The 16,823-nt window shown below is 38.9% G+C and overlaps 1 protein-coding gene across 1 annotated transcript in view; it reads right to left on the reverse strand.

Moving 5' to 3' along the window:
* Nucleotides 1–714: 714 nt before the first annotated feature.
* The window catches only part of LOC107754654 (zonadhesin-like), a 46,166-nt gene continuing 30,057 nt past the window's right edge, over nt 715–16,823 (reverse strand). The window contains exons 17-53 of the mRNA XM_016571192.1: nt 16,363–16,491; nt 16,132–16,270; nt 15,901–16,042; nt 15,561–15,757; nt 15,324–15,462; nt 14,701–14,817; nt 14,360–14,484; nt 13,891–14,036; nt 13,556–13,699; nt 13,330–13,437; nt 12,955–13,124; nt 12,771–12,781; nt 11,334–11,475; nt 10,949–11,196; nt 10,671–10,848; nt 10,443–10,551; nt 10,087–10,181; nt 9,323–9,499; nt 8,824–9,026; nt 8,572–8,716; nt 8,194–8,435; nt 7,826–7,990; nt 7,480–7,607; nt 7,025–7,296; nt 6,519–6,727; nt 5,637–5,781; nt 5,079–5,326; nt 4,813–4,942; nt 4,501–4,699; nt 4,237–4,398; nt 3,881–4,011; nt 2,340–2,542; nt 2,099–2,234; nt 1,516–1,659; nt 1,290–1,380; nt 1,096–1,148; nt 715–986 (exon numbers count right to left, since the gene is read on the reverse strand). Coding sequence (XP_016426678.1) covers nt 910–986; nt 1,096–1,148; nt 1,290–1,380; nt 1,516–1,659; nt 2,099–2,234; nt 2,340–2,542; nt 3,881–4,011; nt 4,237–4,398; nt 4,501–4,699; nt 4,813–4,942; nt 5,079–5,326; nt 5,637–5,781; nt 6,519–6,727; nt 7,025–7,296; nt 7,480–7,607; nt 7,826–7,990; nt 8,194–8,435; nt 8,572–8,716; nt 8,824–9,026; nt 9,323–9,499; nt 10,087–10,181; nt 10,443–10,551; nt 10,671–10,848; nt 10,949–11,196; nt 11,334–11,475; nt 12,771–12,781; nt 12,955–13,124; nt 13,330–13,437; nt 13,556–13,699; nt 13,891–14,036; nt 14,360–14,484; nt 14,701–14,817; nt 15,324–15,462; nt 15,561–15,757; nt 15,901–16,042; nt 16,132–16,270; nt 16,363–16,491 — 5,599 coding nt within the window. The 3' untranslated portion in view covers nt 715–909. The remainder of the gene's footprint in view (nt 987–1,095; nt 1,149–1,289; nt 1,381–1,515; nt 1,660–2,098; nt 2,235–2,339; nt 2,543–3,880; nt 4,012–4,236; nt 4,399–4,500; nt 4,700–4,812; nt 4,943–5,078; nt 5,327–5,636; nt 5,782–6,518; nt 6,728–7,024; nt 7,297–7,479; nt 7,608–7,825; nt 7,991–8,193; nt 8,436–8,571; nt 8,717–8,823; nt 9,027–9,322; nt 9,500–10,086; nt 10,182–10,442; nt 10,552–10,670; nt 10,849–10,948; nt 11,197–11,333; nt 11,476–12,770; nt 12,782–12,954; nt 13,125–13,329; nt 13,438–13,555; nt 13,700–13,890; nt 14,037–14,359; nt 14,485–14,700; nt 14,818–15,323; nt 15,463–15,560; nt 15,758–15,900; nt 16,043–16,131; nt 16,271–16,362; nt 16,492–16,823) is intronic.

Here is a 16,823-nt window from a genome sequence, read left to right on the forward strand (position 1 = left end):
TTGACAACTTGTGAAGAAAAGTTGCTTGGCACGATAAGATCATTTATGAACAAAAAGATTTGGACTATCATGTTTTTTTTTTTTTGTAAGCACTTTATTTAATTTTTTTGTAACTTGTTTTTTTGGAGGAAAAAAGAGGAATGTTCAAAGGACTGGTGACTGGATCTGATGTTTTCCTGAACAGCATGGATCAAAAACTCAAAACTTCAAAAACATTTGGATTCTTTTTTTTTTAGCCTCTTGACAAGGCAAATCACAGAACAATTGTTAATTGGCAACTCTTAACCATTGGATTTACTCCCAGTCTGTATAAATAGCTTGAGGTTAGAAGTTATACAAAAGGTATCAGAGCTGAGGCAATGCTCTTGTATTGTTTGTTTGGACTTTCAGCCATTTTTGAATTGCCAAGACCCACCAAGAAGCTCTTCTGGAGGACAGTCCTTGTGGAACTCAATCATTTAGATAGCTCAGGGGTAGGCAAGTTCGGTCCTAGAGAGCCGCAGTCCTGCAGAGTTCAGCTCCAACCCTATGAACTGCTGCTTTGCACTTGAAAATGTTGTGGGTTATTGGATTGTTGCACTTGAACAAGTTAAATAAAAGCAGCTAGGGCATAAATTGTTTTGTTAATTTATTTAAAATAATAAAAAATAAAGCACAGAAAATATTTTCAGAAGAAAAAATCTGATTTTCATACACATTTGATAATTGCACTCATTACCCAAATCATAACATTGCTAACACCAAAAATTACAACGATGTTTACAAATAAGTTACTGAAAATTTTTTTTAAAGTAAAATATAAACATAGGTTTTGCCTGTTAATTCACATATTTCACAAAGATATTTAAAGTGAATAAATATAATCAAAATCTTGTCAGCAAATCAGTGTCAAAAAACTGAGGTTTAGCTTCAGAATGTTGTGGCCTTCAGCACACTGTTGTCTGTTTCCTGCTTCTTACCCTCATCTAGAGTTTCATAGGGTTGATCTGTGGACAAATTTAGAAAAGCTCAAATTACAACTCGCATTGCTCATTTCATAGTTGTTGTTTTTTTCTTTTTAGAAAGAAAAAAGTATAATAATCAGTTACCACATACCTGTCTTTTTGTTCAACTCTAATGTACTTGATTCATAACTTATCTTTTTGCGGCTGTGTAAAAAGGGATAAAAAATCATTAATTTACCTTATAAATAATTCACCTTATTTCAAGTGGATTGGCTTGGAAAGGATTTGACTTTATTGCAAGATCAGTGTATTTAGATCTGCCTTTATTCTTTAAATGGGCTTTACCTGCACTTCTTGTAAATGCAAACAGTTGCTGTGACTATGAGGATGATGCCAAGGGGCACGAGGACTCCAATCAAGATAATAGCTGTTTGATCTATAAAACAGCAAGCAGGAAAAAACTTTTATTGCACATGGCCGGCATATATGGTTTCATTTTTAGGCATGCAAATACTAGTTCGATTAAGAATCTTACATTAGGAATGAATACAGTCTGTTCCCATTCACTTACCCAGGCCTCCCTCAGAGGGGATTTTTAAGATCTCACAGTTTGTGCCCTCAAAACCTTCAGAGCAAGTGCAGGTGTAACCAGAACCATCTGCTTTTTCCACACAGGTCCCATCATTCTCACAGGGCGAGCTCAAACATGGACTCGCTGAGAGACAGAGGGCAAAAGAAGTTAAAAATCAGTGCATTACTCATCAGAAGCATCTGTAACATATGAAAGCTTGTTTTCGCCATTGGAAAAAAAAACTTTTTCTCACAATTCTCAGTTTTTATCTTACAATTCTGATGAAAACTGTGAGAAAAACAAAAAACATGGACTGAATTGTGAGATGTAAACTCAGAATTCTGAGGAAAAAAAGTCAGAATTTTTAGTTTATATCTCACAATTCTAATGAATTATATACAAATTCACAATTATTTTTATTGCATGGCAGAAATGGGCTTCCATAGTAATATAATAACGTAACTACATGATATCCAATTCTGTATCGTTTCTAGACTAGAAAACTCTAAAAGCTATGCAATATATATTTATCAAATATATTTTGAGAACATCTTGTGATAATATAAAGAGTGAAATAGCTCACATTTATAACAGTCGCGTTTGGTATTGTACACAGTGCAGATCTCATTGTCTCCACAGCCCTTTGTTTGACACACAGCACCAGTGGTAGTACATTCACAACTCTGTGAACAATCTTCTGTCACAAATGTCTCCTTCAGCTGCGTGTGGAAAGGTGCAGAGAAACATGATCATCAAGACCTGTGCAGTTTATTTGACATCATAACCTTTAACCTGTAGTATTTTACATGCATCAAAAGACTCACCAGATAGTAGCGATCGAGGTAAGTGCATCCACACTCGCTGTAAGGCACACAGTCTTGGTCGCTCAGGACAAAGCCAGGGGAGCAGATACATCCCTCCACACACAGTATTTGCTCACACTCAGAGGGAGCCGCCAGGTCTGCGCAGGATGCTGGGCATGGAGTCATACAGACGGAGTAGTTGCTGTTGGGCCCACATTGCAGACCTAAACCACAAACACACACAATCAGGAAAGAACATACAAAAGAAGAAACATCAATCAATCAATCAATCAATCTATCATTTATATTTGATATTTATTTATTTATTTTTGCGTAAGTTGATTTTTGCAATTGTTTAAAGTGTCATGAACCCCCCCTGTTTTAGCACTGGTCTTTCACACCTTAGATTTGAAAAAGACTCCAGAAATATGCGTGTAAAAAGCTGAGGAAAAGTAGGAGTGAAGAGGAGGTAGGCGCCACCTTGATATATTTTAAAACTATAATAATAATGATAACCAACTCTCAAGAAATCTTATCATTAGAGACTACTAACAACTATCATGAACAAATCAAATATGTTTTGATAAATTATTATTTGAAACAAATATAAGCAGAGATATTGGTCTATATGAAAAATGAAGAAGAACTTTTAAAAGTTCTAATAGCATTTTCACGTGTGCCAGCCCAGCACTAGTCTCTTGTTTGCTGTGTATCACAATAATCCGTCGTGTCATCGCGTTCATGACCAGACGTATTGTTACAGTCATGTTTGCAGAGGTGAACTGACAGCGCGCAAGCTCTATCGTGACATTTTAAATTCTCCGCTGTAATACGACCTCATGCATAATACAGCGCAGTGACTGGATCATAAGAGTACATTTTCATGAATGATACTGAGAAAAGCTCAGAAAACTGATGACGTAGATGTGTACTCTCCAGCCAACGCAGCCAATCACCTCTCCAAATTAATGCATATACGTCACTTTTCGTGACATTAATTAAACTTTGCTTTTTGAAACGGATGAACGAAATGGCTCCAAAAATTGTAAAAAAACAAAACAAAACCAATTTTCCCTTAATAATAGACATAATGAGTGCTATTGTTGTTTTCACTGATGTGCAACCTGTTAACATCTCAAAAAATGTGTTTTAGGGTTTCATTTTTTTTTAAATGTTTTTAAACAAAAAACTTATGCTCAACAAGGCTGCATTTATGTGGTCACAAATACAATAAAACACAAATATTGTGCAATATTATTACAATTTTAAATAATGTTTCTATTATAATATATTTTACATGTTTTCTTTTTCAGTGATGGCAAAGCTGAATGTTCAGTGTCACATGATCCTAGAGAAATCATTGCAGGATGCTGATTTTGTGCTCAAGAAACATTTCTTATTATTATCAATGTTGAAAGTGGTGCTGCTATATATTTTTGTGGAAACTATGATTTTCAACCGGGTTTTTATTTTATTTAATTTTTTAATTAAACATTTTGTGTGTTTATATTGCTATAGAACGGATAAAGTCTACATTGTGTAAATTATTTTATTTTTCATACCGCAATTCAGCTCTTGTCTCCACTGCCCTAGTTCAACACCCTGATCTTGGCAAGCCCGAGCGTAGACAGCGTAATTTTCACAGCGCAGCTCTTCATTGCCCTGCTCAGCACACAGGTCAAACACACAATCCCTGCAATGCAAACACACACACGGTCATGAAGGACTGTGCATCCGTACCAACACCCGCATATCAAAAGTTTATCTCAGTCAAACGCACACGCATACACACACTCTTGTACATAGTTAGCGCAACACACACCCACTTTTGCATTACGTTATTCTCTGAGCTCAGGAAGTAAACAAATACTTGTCCCTAGAGTGCACACTCCCTCAAACACATGCACACATTACTCACTCTTGGAAGTCATTCGGAGCGATCACAGCATGACAGGCAGTGAAAGGACCAGCAGGGTCACTGAGAGCCCCACACATTTTATTCCCGTTCAGCTCATCCAGCAGAGCATCTGTGCAGCCCGTCGTCTCAAACCCTGAATCTGGATCGGCCTCCACTTCACGCCTAATAGTAAAGAAGACAGGATTTTTCATATGGTTCATATGGTTAGAGTGAAGTACATGAGAATTTCCCAGTTGATTTATAATGCATAGCATTCTTCCGTACTTGTGTAGGTGCACCATCTTTGGTAGGGATGTGGTACGAAGACCCGCCTGTCTGTCAGTTACTCTCCAGCTGTCTCCAAACTCATTGAGGTTGCGGGTAACTGTGCCGTCTGGTTTTGTGTACTCGTTACTGGTGCGTCCATCATAATTACCGCAAAGACCGAGCACACGAGATCTGTATACACTAGGCAGAGTCACCACTTCAGGGAAAAAAAGAGAGAGAGAGTTTTTGTTATTAAATACTTAAAAAAATATGCAAAGCTGTGCATAAAAAATCCTTGACAAATTATGTAGATTTTAAGTTTTGATCTACCTGATTGAGCATTGCCATCAAAGCGCACAGAAAGGCCAAAGTCAGTTGTGAGCATAACAAAGCGAGACTTTGTTTTTATGTTAACTCCACGTACAGGACTGAACGGTAGACCAACTTTCTCATCATTGACCTGATGGAGAAAAAAATGCAAAGACATCCATGATATTGGCATTTTACTATATTGCGTGGTCATTTATGAAGTAGTAGTTTGAACGTCTGTTAGATACAACTATTAGGATTGACTACATGTCCCGTGAATCTCTCACCAGCACTTTCTTCTTCTGTTGAAAGCGAACAGTAATGCCGTACACATCCACATAGACCTCACGCAGGAGCGACACCCGGCTGATGCCTCCCTGCCGCTGGTTTTTGCCACGGACTATGAAAGGGGTGAGGGAGCTGGGCAGATTGTTGCTCTGAGTTAATACATAGGTATATGCTCCCTGGTAGTGGTGATTGTATTTGTCAAAGGTACGATAGTGAGGGTCCCCGGCAATATTGCAGTCATCGAATTCTATGAGAAGTAAAAGAGGTTTGAGTTAGTTCATTCCTGAGGTGGACATTAAGACTAACTTTGAACCTGCTTCAAGGGTTAAACATTTACATTTCTTTAGATGCCCACAAGACGCAGTCATTAAACCCCAAAAACTTCAAGACGTGGAGACGTGAAACATGAAGTAGTCCTTACTAAGATAAAATTGTTGCCAATTTTTGGTCATTCATGTATAATAAATACACATTTTTGAATTTGTCTGAATTAAGTAAATTGACTTTATTTCCCCTCATTCTTAGTATTTCTCATTGTAAACCTGTCCTAAACTCACTCTCAGGTTTGCAGTAACGGTCTCCATTGCTGTCAAGATCACAGATTGAGTTGTCATTGCATTCAAAGGACGTGCAGGACAGCACTCCTCCAAGGCTGCAGCTGCACCTCTGTTCGCAGTGGTCAGTTATCCACGAATCTCCCACCTAAAATTTATACCAGGCAGTATTGTAACATTTTGTGACAAAAAATGAAAGCACGGCCGTCTTTACAGCACCTTTTTCTAATACTGTACATTCTTTAAGTATCGTGTTTTTGCCATAATTCATGTACGTAGAAAATGATTTCAATAATGAGTTGAAGAACAGAATTCTTTAATAGACAGACTACTGTTCAAAAGTTTGGGGTCGGTAAGATTTTTAAATCTTAGAAAGAAGTCTCTTATATTCTCCAAGGCTGCATTTATTTGATCAAAAAAGTGAAACTTGTAATTCTATGAAATATTATAACAATTTACAATAACTTCTATTTTAGCATATTTAAAAATGTGATAAATTCTTGTGAAAGCAAAGCTAAATGTTTCAGCAGCCATTACCCCAGTTTTCTTTGTCACATGACCGTTCAGAAATCATTCTGATAAGCTCAAGAAACATTTCTTATTATTAACAAAGAAAACAGTTGTGCTGCTTAATACCTTTTTTCATTATACTTTTTTCAGGATTCTTCGATCAATATTGGGTCAAAAGAACAGCATTTATTTGAAATAGAAATCTTTTGTAACATTATAAATTATCAATGTTTTACTATAATTTTTTTTTTTTACATTTTAGCTGTTTCCTAGCTGAATAAAAGTATCAATTTCTTAAAAAAAATTTTTTTTAATATTATATTAATATTTCAATATTTCAGTCGACTGTCATGGAATTCTAGCAACTTTACTCACATCATGATACTCTCCATTGCTGTCAACACATCCACAGCTTGAGAGGGGAACACACTTGCCATCACTTAGCACAAAACCTCCATTGCACTGGCAGCCCTCTACACAGCTATTGGGTGGTAATGGGCAGAATACGGGGAAGAGATCGGCACAGGTAGGAGGACATGGTGCTGTGCACTCAGAATAGTGACTGTTTGGTGGGCACGGGAGAGCTGGAAAGAAAAAAACACAAAGGAAAGAAGTTTGATGCACTGGATTTGAATGACAATGATTCTCTGACATACTCATAGACCATTTCTTCTTTCAAAATATGCATAGAAATTCATTAATATTTATGCATAGCCTAGAGGTTATCAATGAAGAATCTCATAAATGCTTAATTTTATCAGCATCAAAGTTCTGCTCTTTTGATCGTTACAATTCTAGCCAAATTATTCTTCCTCCTGTCACCCAGCTCAGCATTACATTCTCAGCACATCTCTTCATCCTTCCTTCCCTCTTTCACTTACGACAGAAGGTGCTGTTTCTCCAGCTGATCGTGACTCCAGCGCTATGACAGGCCTGAGCGTAAGCTTCAATGTTATCGCACAGAGTCGACTGCATGCCATCATATTCACACATGTCATAGACGCAGTTCCCCAGGAAAGATTCTGGAGGAATGAGAGAGTGACAGGGCTTGAAGAGATCAGACAGGATAGACGCCGCGCACTGTGACTTGTAGATTTCCTCCTCATTCTCGTCGCAGTTGGGTTTGTCATCTGGCCGTGGATCAGGTTGACATCTGCGAGGCATGGATGAACACAAGAGAAGAATGAAGACAAGTGAAACTGTACTGATTTTTCACCATGATTGGCTCAGATTCATAAGCACCATAAGTGCACCTATAATGCTGCTATCTATCTAGGTTTGTTTATTTCTGAATTATGGAGAGGTATTTAGAGGAACCAAATAATTTAACACTCACCCAGGATCACTGTCTCCCTCTGCCTTCCAGCTGTCACCAAGTTCAATGGCATCTTTGGCTGGTTTGCCGTCAGGCATCAAGTTGTCATCAGAGGAATCTCCGTTGTAGTTACCACACATTCCACACACCTATAAAACAGGAAAAGCTGTGAGTGATATGTGTAAGGAAGATTTGATCAAAATCTGCTCGTGGAAATTCTTTCACTTTTCTTATTGCAATTCAGGCATCTGGACAAAAAAAGAAACTATCTGGTTTATTAATCAAACATTTGTATCGAAAGACTACATTTACAACAAATATCAGGTATAGGGTTATGTTCTAGCTATGTTTTTGTGTAGTTTCATACCTTGTTGAAATAGTCTCCAGGGACTGTGATTTCAATATGGTGCACTCCATCAAACTTCACAATCAGGCCAAAGTCAGTGTCTAGTACGGTGTTTACTCCACTGGTGAACACCCGCGCCTTGGCTGAACTGATGTCGTAGGGGGTTTTTATCCTGCGTTCATTCACCTAGTCGGTGGAGAGGACAGATATGAGTACAAGCCAGAGATTTAGCACAATCATATCACTGAATACATATTGTTTAGAATCTTATCTATGATATTATGCAATATGACACTGTTTCATGATGTCTAATCAGAAGAAGACATGCAAATGCAGCCTAGTCAAAAACCACTACTGCATCTCTCCTTCCTTCCTTCTCGGGCTCTCACCAGTACTCTTCCACTCTTGCTGATGGTGATGTTGGCAGTGGGCAGGTAGACGGTCACAGAGCGAACATACGAAGCTTCTGGTTGGCCGCGTTCTTCGTTCTTGGCCACAATGGTGAAGGGTGTCACCATAGAGGTGTCGCATATCGCCACCAGCGTATAAGTGCAGGTACCCATGTAGGTGTGCATGATGCCATCAAAAGTGTAGTAGTGAGGATCACCAGCAATGTGGCAAATGCCCACTCCTGCAAAGAAGGATTAGCATGTGTCAGACAGATAGACAGATAAATACATAAACAGACACATAAAAAGACATAGATGGATAGTGATATAGATAGACAGAAGACAGAGACAGACAGATAGATTATGTAGAGTATGTACCTGTGTTCACACAGCCCAGTTCACCCTCATTGACCTTACATTCCTGAGCGGGACCACATTGCCATGCCTCGCATGTCACCTTATTGAAAGGTGAACAAACACAGCGCTCTGTGCAATCATCTTTTGTGAACCAGCTGTCTCCAACCTGAAAATCACACAGATATACATTAAGAATTGAAATGCACAAAGGGACATAGCCTAAACTAGAAATTAAAAGTTAGTCAATTTCATTCAGTCTTCTCAAGAACTCACAGGCCTGTAGTTGTTGTCTCTGTCAGTGCAACCACACTCACTGAAGGGCACACACTTGTCTCCACTGAGGACAAAACCAGGGTCACACACACATCCCTCAACACAGGGCTCAGAACAGATGCCTTCAGATCCAGGGTCCTGACAACTGGCTGGGCAGGCTGAACCGCACGGCTCATAGTGACTACCAACCGGACATTTAATAGCTGGAAGAAATGGAAATAAAGGAGTAGTGTTAAACGAACCATTGCAATGTGTCAGAAGAGAAATGAAATGAATGAAAAACAAATTAAAAAATGAATGAAAATAGTTAGAAAAGAGAGAAGGATGGATGGGAAACAGCCAATTTAGAAACACAAAAAAGACAAACAGCACTCATTGATCACTCCCTAACTGAAGCGTGCACACTACAAAGGCTGAGTCTTAAAAAGGTTACCAGGATAGAGTTAATTGCAAGTTTTAAGGGCATATTACAGAATGTCTGCAGGGCTCAAACACTTACGGCAGAAGGTGTTATTCCTCCAGTTAATTGGCACCCCAGCTTGAGCGCACAGGTCAGCATAGCTTTGAATAGCTTGGCACAGTGCCACTGTGGCCCCACCAGTGCCACACTGATCAAACACACAGTTCTCAAAGTAAGGACCGGGAGGTACCACTGCATGACATGTCTTGAAGATTCCTGGGAAAAGAATGATAAGTAGGCTTTAATGGTGCATAAAACAGGTGTCGTGTCATAGAACAGCTCTATAAAACTGAGAAGCTCAATGCAATGAACAGGTGTGCTGGAATATAGTCATGAATAGAGTAAAATGAGGCCTCTTGTACATTTACCCTTTACTCTTCAAGTCATGTTCAAGTCATTGGTAACATTTAATCCAAAATGTATTACAATGATTGTAGTCAAACCGCCCAAAGCAGACAAATAATCATGCGTTCTAACATGATTTATTCTAATGAATTAATTAAGAACAAAATAAGGTGGAATAACATTTACAAATGCAAATGTTGACTAAAAATTAAGAAATGTGACGCTAAGCCCCAAAAGAATATTCAATTATTACATCGTGTAAACAAACTCTATCATATGCTGATCTGAAATGATATGAGGATAAAAAATAAATAAATAAAATTAGGCAAATAAAATAAAAACACCTATAAAAATAATATGACAAACTACTAATTGAGATAAAGCTTTTTATGTATTTTTTCAGTGACCTTATCATTAAAACGTTTTAAAATGTATGTTTGAATGCATGCGTGTCCCACCATTGGGGTCGGTGATCATGCCACAGCTAGTAGGTTTCTTTGCTTCATTCTGGATCTTGTCATCACATTCAATGTCTCCTCCACCATGAGTACAACTGTGCGAGATAGGAACAGGCATGAATGATAAAAGCTTCAATGATCTTCAAAAATCTTACTATCATTGGTGCAGTGCACGATTAAATGTGACCCTGGACCACAAAACCAGTCTTAAGTCGCTGAGGTATTTATTCTTATTTATTATTATTATGATTATTATTCCATCAGCTTTGAGATGGTGTATAAATCTCAATAAAAAAAAAAAAAAGACCCTTATGACTGGTTTTGTGGTCCAGGGTCACAAATATGCTTTCGCTTACTCTGGTCTGTCATCGGGCACCTGCCAGCTTTCTCCAAGCTCATTGGTGCTGTCTGTTGGCATTCCATCTGACTTGATGTTGTCATCATTAGGATCACCATTATAATTTCCTGTAAAATATTATTATTAAAATGACTGACATCAAACTACTAATATTTGGTTAGTAGCAGTATAAAGTAGCTTTTGAATCTCCATCAGTTAGTTAGATAACTGAAGTTGCAGTCCTTACCACAGAGTCCACATAACAGTCCGCTGTAGGAGGAAGGCAAGGTGACATCTGCATGATGGTTTCCATCAAAACGGACACGCAATCCGAAGTCTGTCTCGAGCACCACAAATTTGCCACTTAGGAAGATCTTAATACCATTTGAAAGTGTGACAGGCACAGTGACCTGAACTCCATTCACCTGCAGGATGTATAAATAAGGTAGGCACATGGATGGACTGCTGTTTTGATCTCCTGTAATCTGTTATTTATGTTTCACAAATCTTAGAAATGTCCCTTACCTGAACTTTGCGACCCTTGCCCAAAATGACTGTTGTGTCTTGCACATTGATGATGACAGATCTTACATAAGATACTTTCTTATTATTGTCTCTGTGCTCGTTCTGTGTCTCCACAGAAAAGTATGGCAAGCCGGAGGTCTCATTACAGGGCTTAGTGAGAGTGTAGGAACAGGCACCCATGAAGTGATGTACTTTATCATCAAAGGTATTATAATGAGGGTCACCAGAAACTGAGCAAATGCCTGTACCTAAAACAGAAAGAGTTAAAAATTGGAGAGATAAAACTCAGAAAGTTTAGTTCTACGTGTCAACAGGTTTGTGCAGAACTGCATGTTTGTATTTGATAAGATGCTAAAACTGTGTAAACTAGTTTTATATTTGTTACCAAGTGGTTTGCAGACATAGACTCCATCTTGAAGTTGGCAGCTCTCAGTAGGAAGACAGCTGGTGTTGTAACACTGAATAGTTCCTCCACCCTCACATGTACACTTCTGTGTACAGCCCTCCAGATACCAGCTCTCATTTACCTAAATATGGCCACATTGATATGAATGTTAGAAATCCACAAGTCAAGCACATTTCTCCTATTTTTAAACATTAACACCTGCATTGTGCATTGTTTTAAGCAATAGGTGGTATAGACGCTACTAGCATGGGTTTTGATTTATCACAGTGACTCGACTCATTTAAATCTGTTTACCAAAAGATTCATGCATTGATTCGTACAGAGACTCCTTCGTCCAGTAGGTGGCGACAAGTGTCATGTTGTTTTGTGTAGGGACTTAATAAAACATTTAACTCAAACGAATTAATTATTTTTATAGCTACATAAATAAATAAATTAATTAATTAATTAATAAATAAACATTAAACACATAAATCACATTAACGAGAATCAAGCATAAAAAGTCTTTAAAATATGTGCTCTGAATGATAACAACATAACAAGAAATAACTGAAAGCTACAAACTATCTGAAAGTGAAACACAACAACAACAGCACAAATAAAGTAGCAAACTGTAAAACAATAAATATTAAAGAATTCAAATAATTTGCATAATTTATTCACGCCACGGTGCATTGCTGGGAATGCGAGTACCTCGTTTTTCACAGTAATTTTATCCCCAGATTGGTCAAATGTGCTCACATTCGACAGAAACACAAAAAGTAAGTCATGGAAGAGCTTGCTGTTTGGCTATTTGAGTTGGTGCTTTTGCTGTGTACGTAGTGTTTAAAGCACTTTTGGATGACAGACGGCGTGCTTGTCATTTTCTCGTAAGAATAATGACAAACTTAGACAACAGGCCCAAAGAATAGAGTGAAAATGCATAACCTATAAGTTACTCAGTTTCCATCTATCTTTAATAATTTATTTGTCAAACTGCTATTTAGGTGAACTACAAAAGCTAAAATTATGAATAACGTCAGAAATTAATGTTTTTAGATTACTCGTTGTGTTTGCAGTGGTTCTTTGGATATTTTAAATCAAAACTTTCACAATTTTTACTCCAGGGGGTCCCATTTTCATAATCTTGTCTTCGGCCCCAGTACCCCGGGGGGTCAGCCTTATGGCGCTTTTCCACTGCGTGGTACGACTCGGCTCGGTACGGCTCAGTACGGCACGACACGGCTCGGTTTGGCTCGGTTTGCGTTTCCACTGCAGTTTAGTACCGCCAGTGTTGGCAACTAATTTTCAGGGGAAGTTGCTAAAGGAAGGTTGATTTGTTGCTAAAAGTTGCTCATTAAAAGGCATAAAAGCCCCATAAATAATAAAAAAAATAATAAGGCTAAACTGACACAAGTGTAGCTTTGCTATTCTAACCTCTTCATTCACTTCAATAATTTATATTGTGCATTAAGGGGAGCTGAAAGCAGGCTTATCACTGGGAATGTGATTCTTGAATGGATGTAAGACGCCAAGTTTTGCTGCTATATTATATGATCAAACCATTTATCAAACCCTACACCTTATGCAGTATGATACTATAAATGAGAGAATGACTCACGGCAGAAGTCTGGCTCCCTCCACTGATGGACAGGTGCACCTGCACTCAGGCAAGCATCAGTGTAAGCCTGAAGCTGGTCACAAAGGACCTGCTGCAGCCCCTGATAACGGCACATATCAAACACACAGCTCTGGAAGAAAGGCAACGGGTCCACCACCTTTATACAGTCCCTGTGAGGAGCAAATATGAGAGAAAGTGTGCTATTATTAAGCACTTAAAAGTTTTTCAAAAGTCTTTCTAATAGTCTTTCTCATGTTAGAAATGGTATGAATAATATAACACGCATATTTGTTATAAACCATGCTGATTAATTTCAAATGGAATGATTCAACATTGTTTATTAGCAGAAAATGTCATAGTTTGGTAAGTCCTAACCTAAATGCTCCATTTGTGTCAGTTATTCTCCCACAGTTCTCTGGGTTTGACACGACACCCTCCAGCACAGGATCGCAGGGTGGTTGAGGCCCGGGGTCAGGCTTGCACCTGAAAACACATCGTCATTATTAAGGCATGACTGAGCATTTGAAGTCAACCTAATCTTAAATATATTGCCCTGCCTGTTGTGCGGTTGATAAAATTAAGAAAAGTAAAAGGTACTGACATTGCATCCTCATCCTCATCAGTTTGCCAGCTGTCGCCAAACTGACTTGAGTTGTCGGTTTGGGAGCCATCTGGCTTAGTGAAATCATTATTGGGGTTTCCGTCATAGTCCCCACACAGGCCACACATCTGGTCATAGTAGGAACTGATAAAATGAGAAACAAAATTATATTAATGTAAAGACATTAATTTCCCCAGAGATGCTTTTTGATTTTTCTTTTGCAGATTTTACTGAAGATCTACAACCCTTAATCATTGTGGGTCTTAGTGTTTTCTGCAAAATACTGTCAGTACTGTGTATATATTCCAGTGAGGCGTTTTTCACATTTTCTTTACCTGGGAACAGAGATCTTGGCGTAATGATTGCCATCCCACTGCACCTTCAGGCCGAACGGAGTTGTGAGGATTACATATTGTCCAGCAACAGACAGCGAAATCAGCGGAGATGGGGAGTGAGGGAGAGACACCCTGAGTCCATTCACCTGAGTGTGTGGAAAAGAGAGAAACCAGAGGTGGATTGAAGGCTAATTATGTTTTTTTCTTTAAAAACAAGATTATTCTTGGAAAACAGAAAATTGTCATAAGGATAATGTTACTATGAACAGATTAGGAACAATTTAGAGAAAATATAAGATAAGAGGAATGTCTCAAAACTATTGTGTGCATTAACATAATCCCAGAGATTCTAATCTAAGAGAGACTAAAATATATTGTGGCCATTTACTAAAAATGTCAATTCTTGATATCAAGATTACAGAATGGCTTCAATGATGGTTTAATGAAGGCAGCTGCTGTGGATACTGACCAGAGTTCTCCTGTTTTTCATCATTGTCACAGTGATGCCATCTACAGTCACATAGAGTTTCCTCAGGTAAGAAACGCCAGAAATGCCTCTCTCCTCATTCTTGCCCTCAATGGAGAACCAGGGGCCTGCAGTCCCAAGACAGAAGAAAGTGAAGTTATTTTTAAAGCTGTACATGTATATTCTTATTTGAAATCACTTTTTAAGTTAATTTGGGGGACATTTAATGTACATTTAATCAATAGTAAGAGTACAATAGTTTGCTGCTTCATAACACCTACTGATGACCAAAGCACTCTAATGTTACTGCTGGTAGTGGAAAGTTGGCTTTGGCCATTGCTTACCAGTGTTATTTTTGCAGGTGCGGGCCAGAGTGTAGGTGCAAGTGCCCATGTAGGCGTAGTATTTGCCATCAAAAGTGTTATAATGAGGATCACCAGAGATAATACAGTCTTGAGATTCTGGGAGAATGAGAAAAGAGATTGATGAACTATTTTCAAGCTCTAGAATGTGTAAACTTAAATAGTTTACTGTTGCACACTGTTTGTAAATAATGAAAAGTTTGTGATGTTATGACCTGTTTGAAATTGATACAACATCCTATGACCATCGAATACTATTATATAAAGTAATGCATAGTCAAGCTACAGTCTCCATCGTTCCAGCCAAATATACATAATCTAATATTTAGAAGGAATAATTACACATCATATCTTTCCTTTTAGAGCCAGTGCACAAAGCTGATGGCAATTGTTGTCTTATCATGCATGTATGCTGGACAAAGCCGAGCTATAATTGCATCTAAATGCAATCTGTTAGCTCAGCATTGCAAAAACTGGACTTGTATGATTTTAAGTCAGACATTTATTTTAAAAAGACATTATTGCTTTTGCATGACTGAAATTGGATGGATGGATGTTTGAAAATTAAATGTGTAAACACTTTCTGAGTTAACCAGAGTACTCACCTTGTGGGAAACACCCAATTACGCCATCCTGTACTCCACATTGTTCCATTGGTGGGCAGTCAGCAGCATTACAGGTAACAAATGGGGGGTTGCACTTACACAGTAGCTCACAGTCCTTAGTGAAGAACTCTTCACCTGGCTAAAACCACGGAGAGAGGGAAAGTCATGAAAAATACTAGTTAATCGACTATAACAAACCATTTCTGTCCAAATTGATACCACATTCAATTTCTTCACCTTATAATATTGTCCATTATAGCTGCAACCACAAGTGTCTTCTTTCACGCACTGGCCAGCACTGAGGATATATCCAGGGTCACAAACACATCCTTCAGAACAGGGCCCGGTGCACTGACTTGGTGGAATTGGATTGCAGGAAGGCTGGCAAACTGGTGCACATGATTCAAAGTGACTGTTGGCTGGGCATTTCAGAGCTGGAGAGGAAGAATGTGTGTTAGTGCTAATCATAATTTTGCGACTTTGCTCTATTTGACAGTACGAGAAATAGGACAAGCCATTCGTGTCTGTATTTTTTGTCCAAGTTTATGGTTAAGGAATATGTATTTTTCAGACATACGACAGAAGGTGCTGTTTCTCCAGGGTCCAATTGTGACGCCACGGTCCTGACATTCATTGACGTATGACTCTATTGCTTCACACAATGCAGAATGAGCACCATCCAGCTCACAAACATCAAACAAGCAGTCTTGGAAGAAACCCTAAACACACAGGGTTAAGATCTGTAAATATCTGTTGTATGATTAAGCATTCAAAAGCATTTCAAATTAACAGATTTGATTTCACTCACATTGGGGTTGACTTTTGGATGGCAAGCAGCAAAAGGGCCATTGCTGTCCAATATGATACCACAGTAAGCAGACCCTTCATACAACTCCTGCTCAGCATCTGTACACCCTGGGGGTGGGCCAACCTCAGGCTTGTTACACCTGAAGGCAGAATCGGAGGTGAGTTTTCTATGATCTGAGTTAATAGAGAAAAGGCTTTTAGTTGTAACAGCATGTCTTGCATAGTGCCTTACTCAGGGTCTATGTTCCAGCTGTGGCCAAAGTCATTGGGGCTTTGGACCATTTCACCAGTTGGGGTCTGGAAGTCATCCTGAGGGTCTTCATTGTAGTCCCCACACAGCCCACAAAGTTTGTCCTCATAGCTGTAAAATGATCACAAGCATGTGGAGATATTCAAAAGTGAATCATGCTTCTAGAGGCCCGCTTACGAATGAGACCACCCCCGCGTGGATAGCCCCCGGTGTTCGGGAGTTACGGGTGGTTAAATTCGTGGTCCGGCGCCGACCGATCTAGCGATCCCGGGGGGCTACCGACGCTCCGAGGGTGGCGTTCGAGAGGGCTCCTCGAGCTGAAGGGATCCCCCGAATTTGGTGCGGATTCGCCGCGCCGTTACGGAGATATGGCCGTTCAAAGTTTCAATGGTTTTCCATAGACTTAAGCTTTAAAGCGTTTCATCCAGGTCGCCAGTAGCAAA

This window comes from Sinocyclocheilus rhinocerous, unplaced genomic scaffold (assembly GCF_001515625.1).
Source record: "Sinocyclocheilus rhinocerous isolate Xijiao unplaced genomic scaffold, SAMN03320098_v1.1 scaffold742, whole genome shotgun sequence".
NCBI lineage: Eukaryota > Metazoa > Chordata > Actinopteri > Cypriniformes > Cyprinidae > Sinocyclocheilus > Sinocyclocheilus rhinocerous.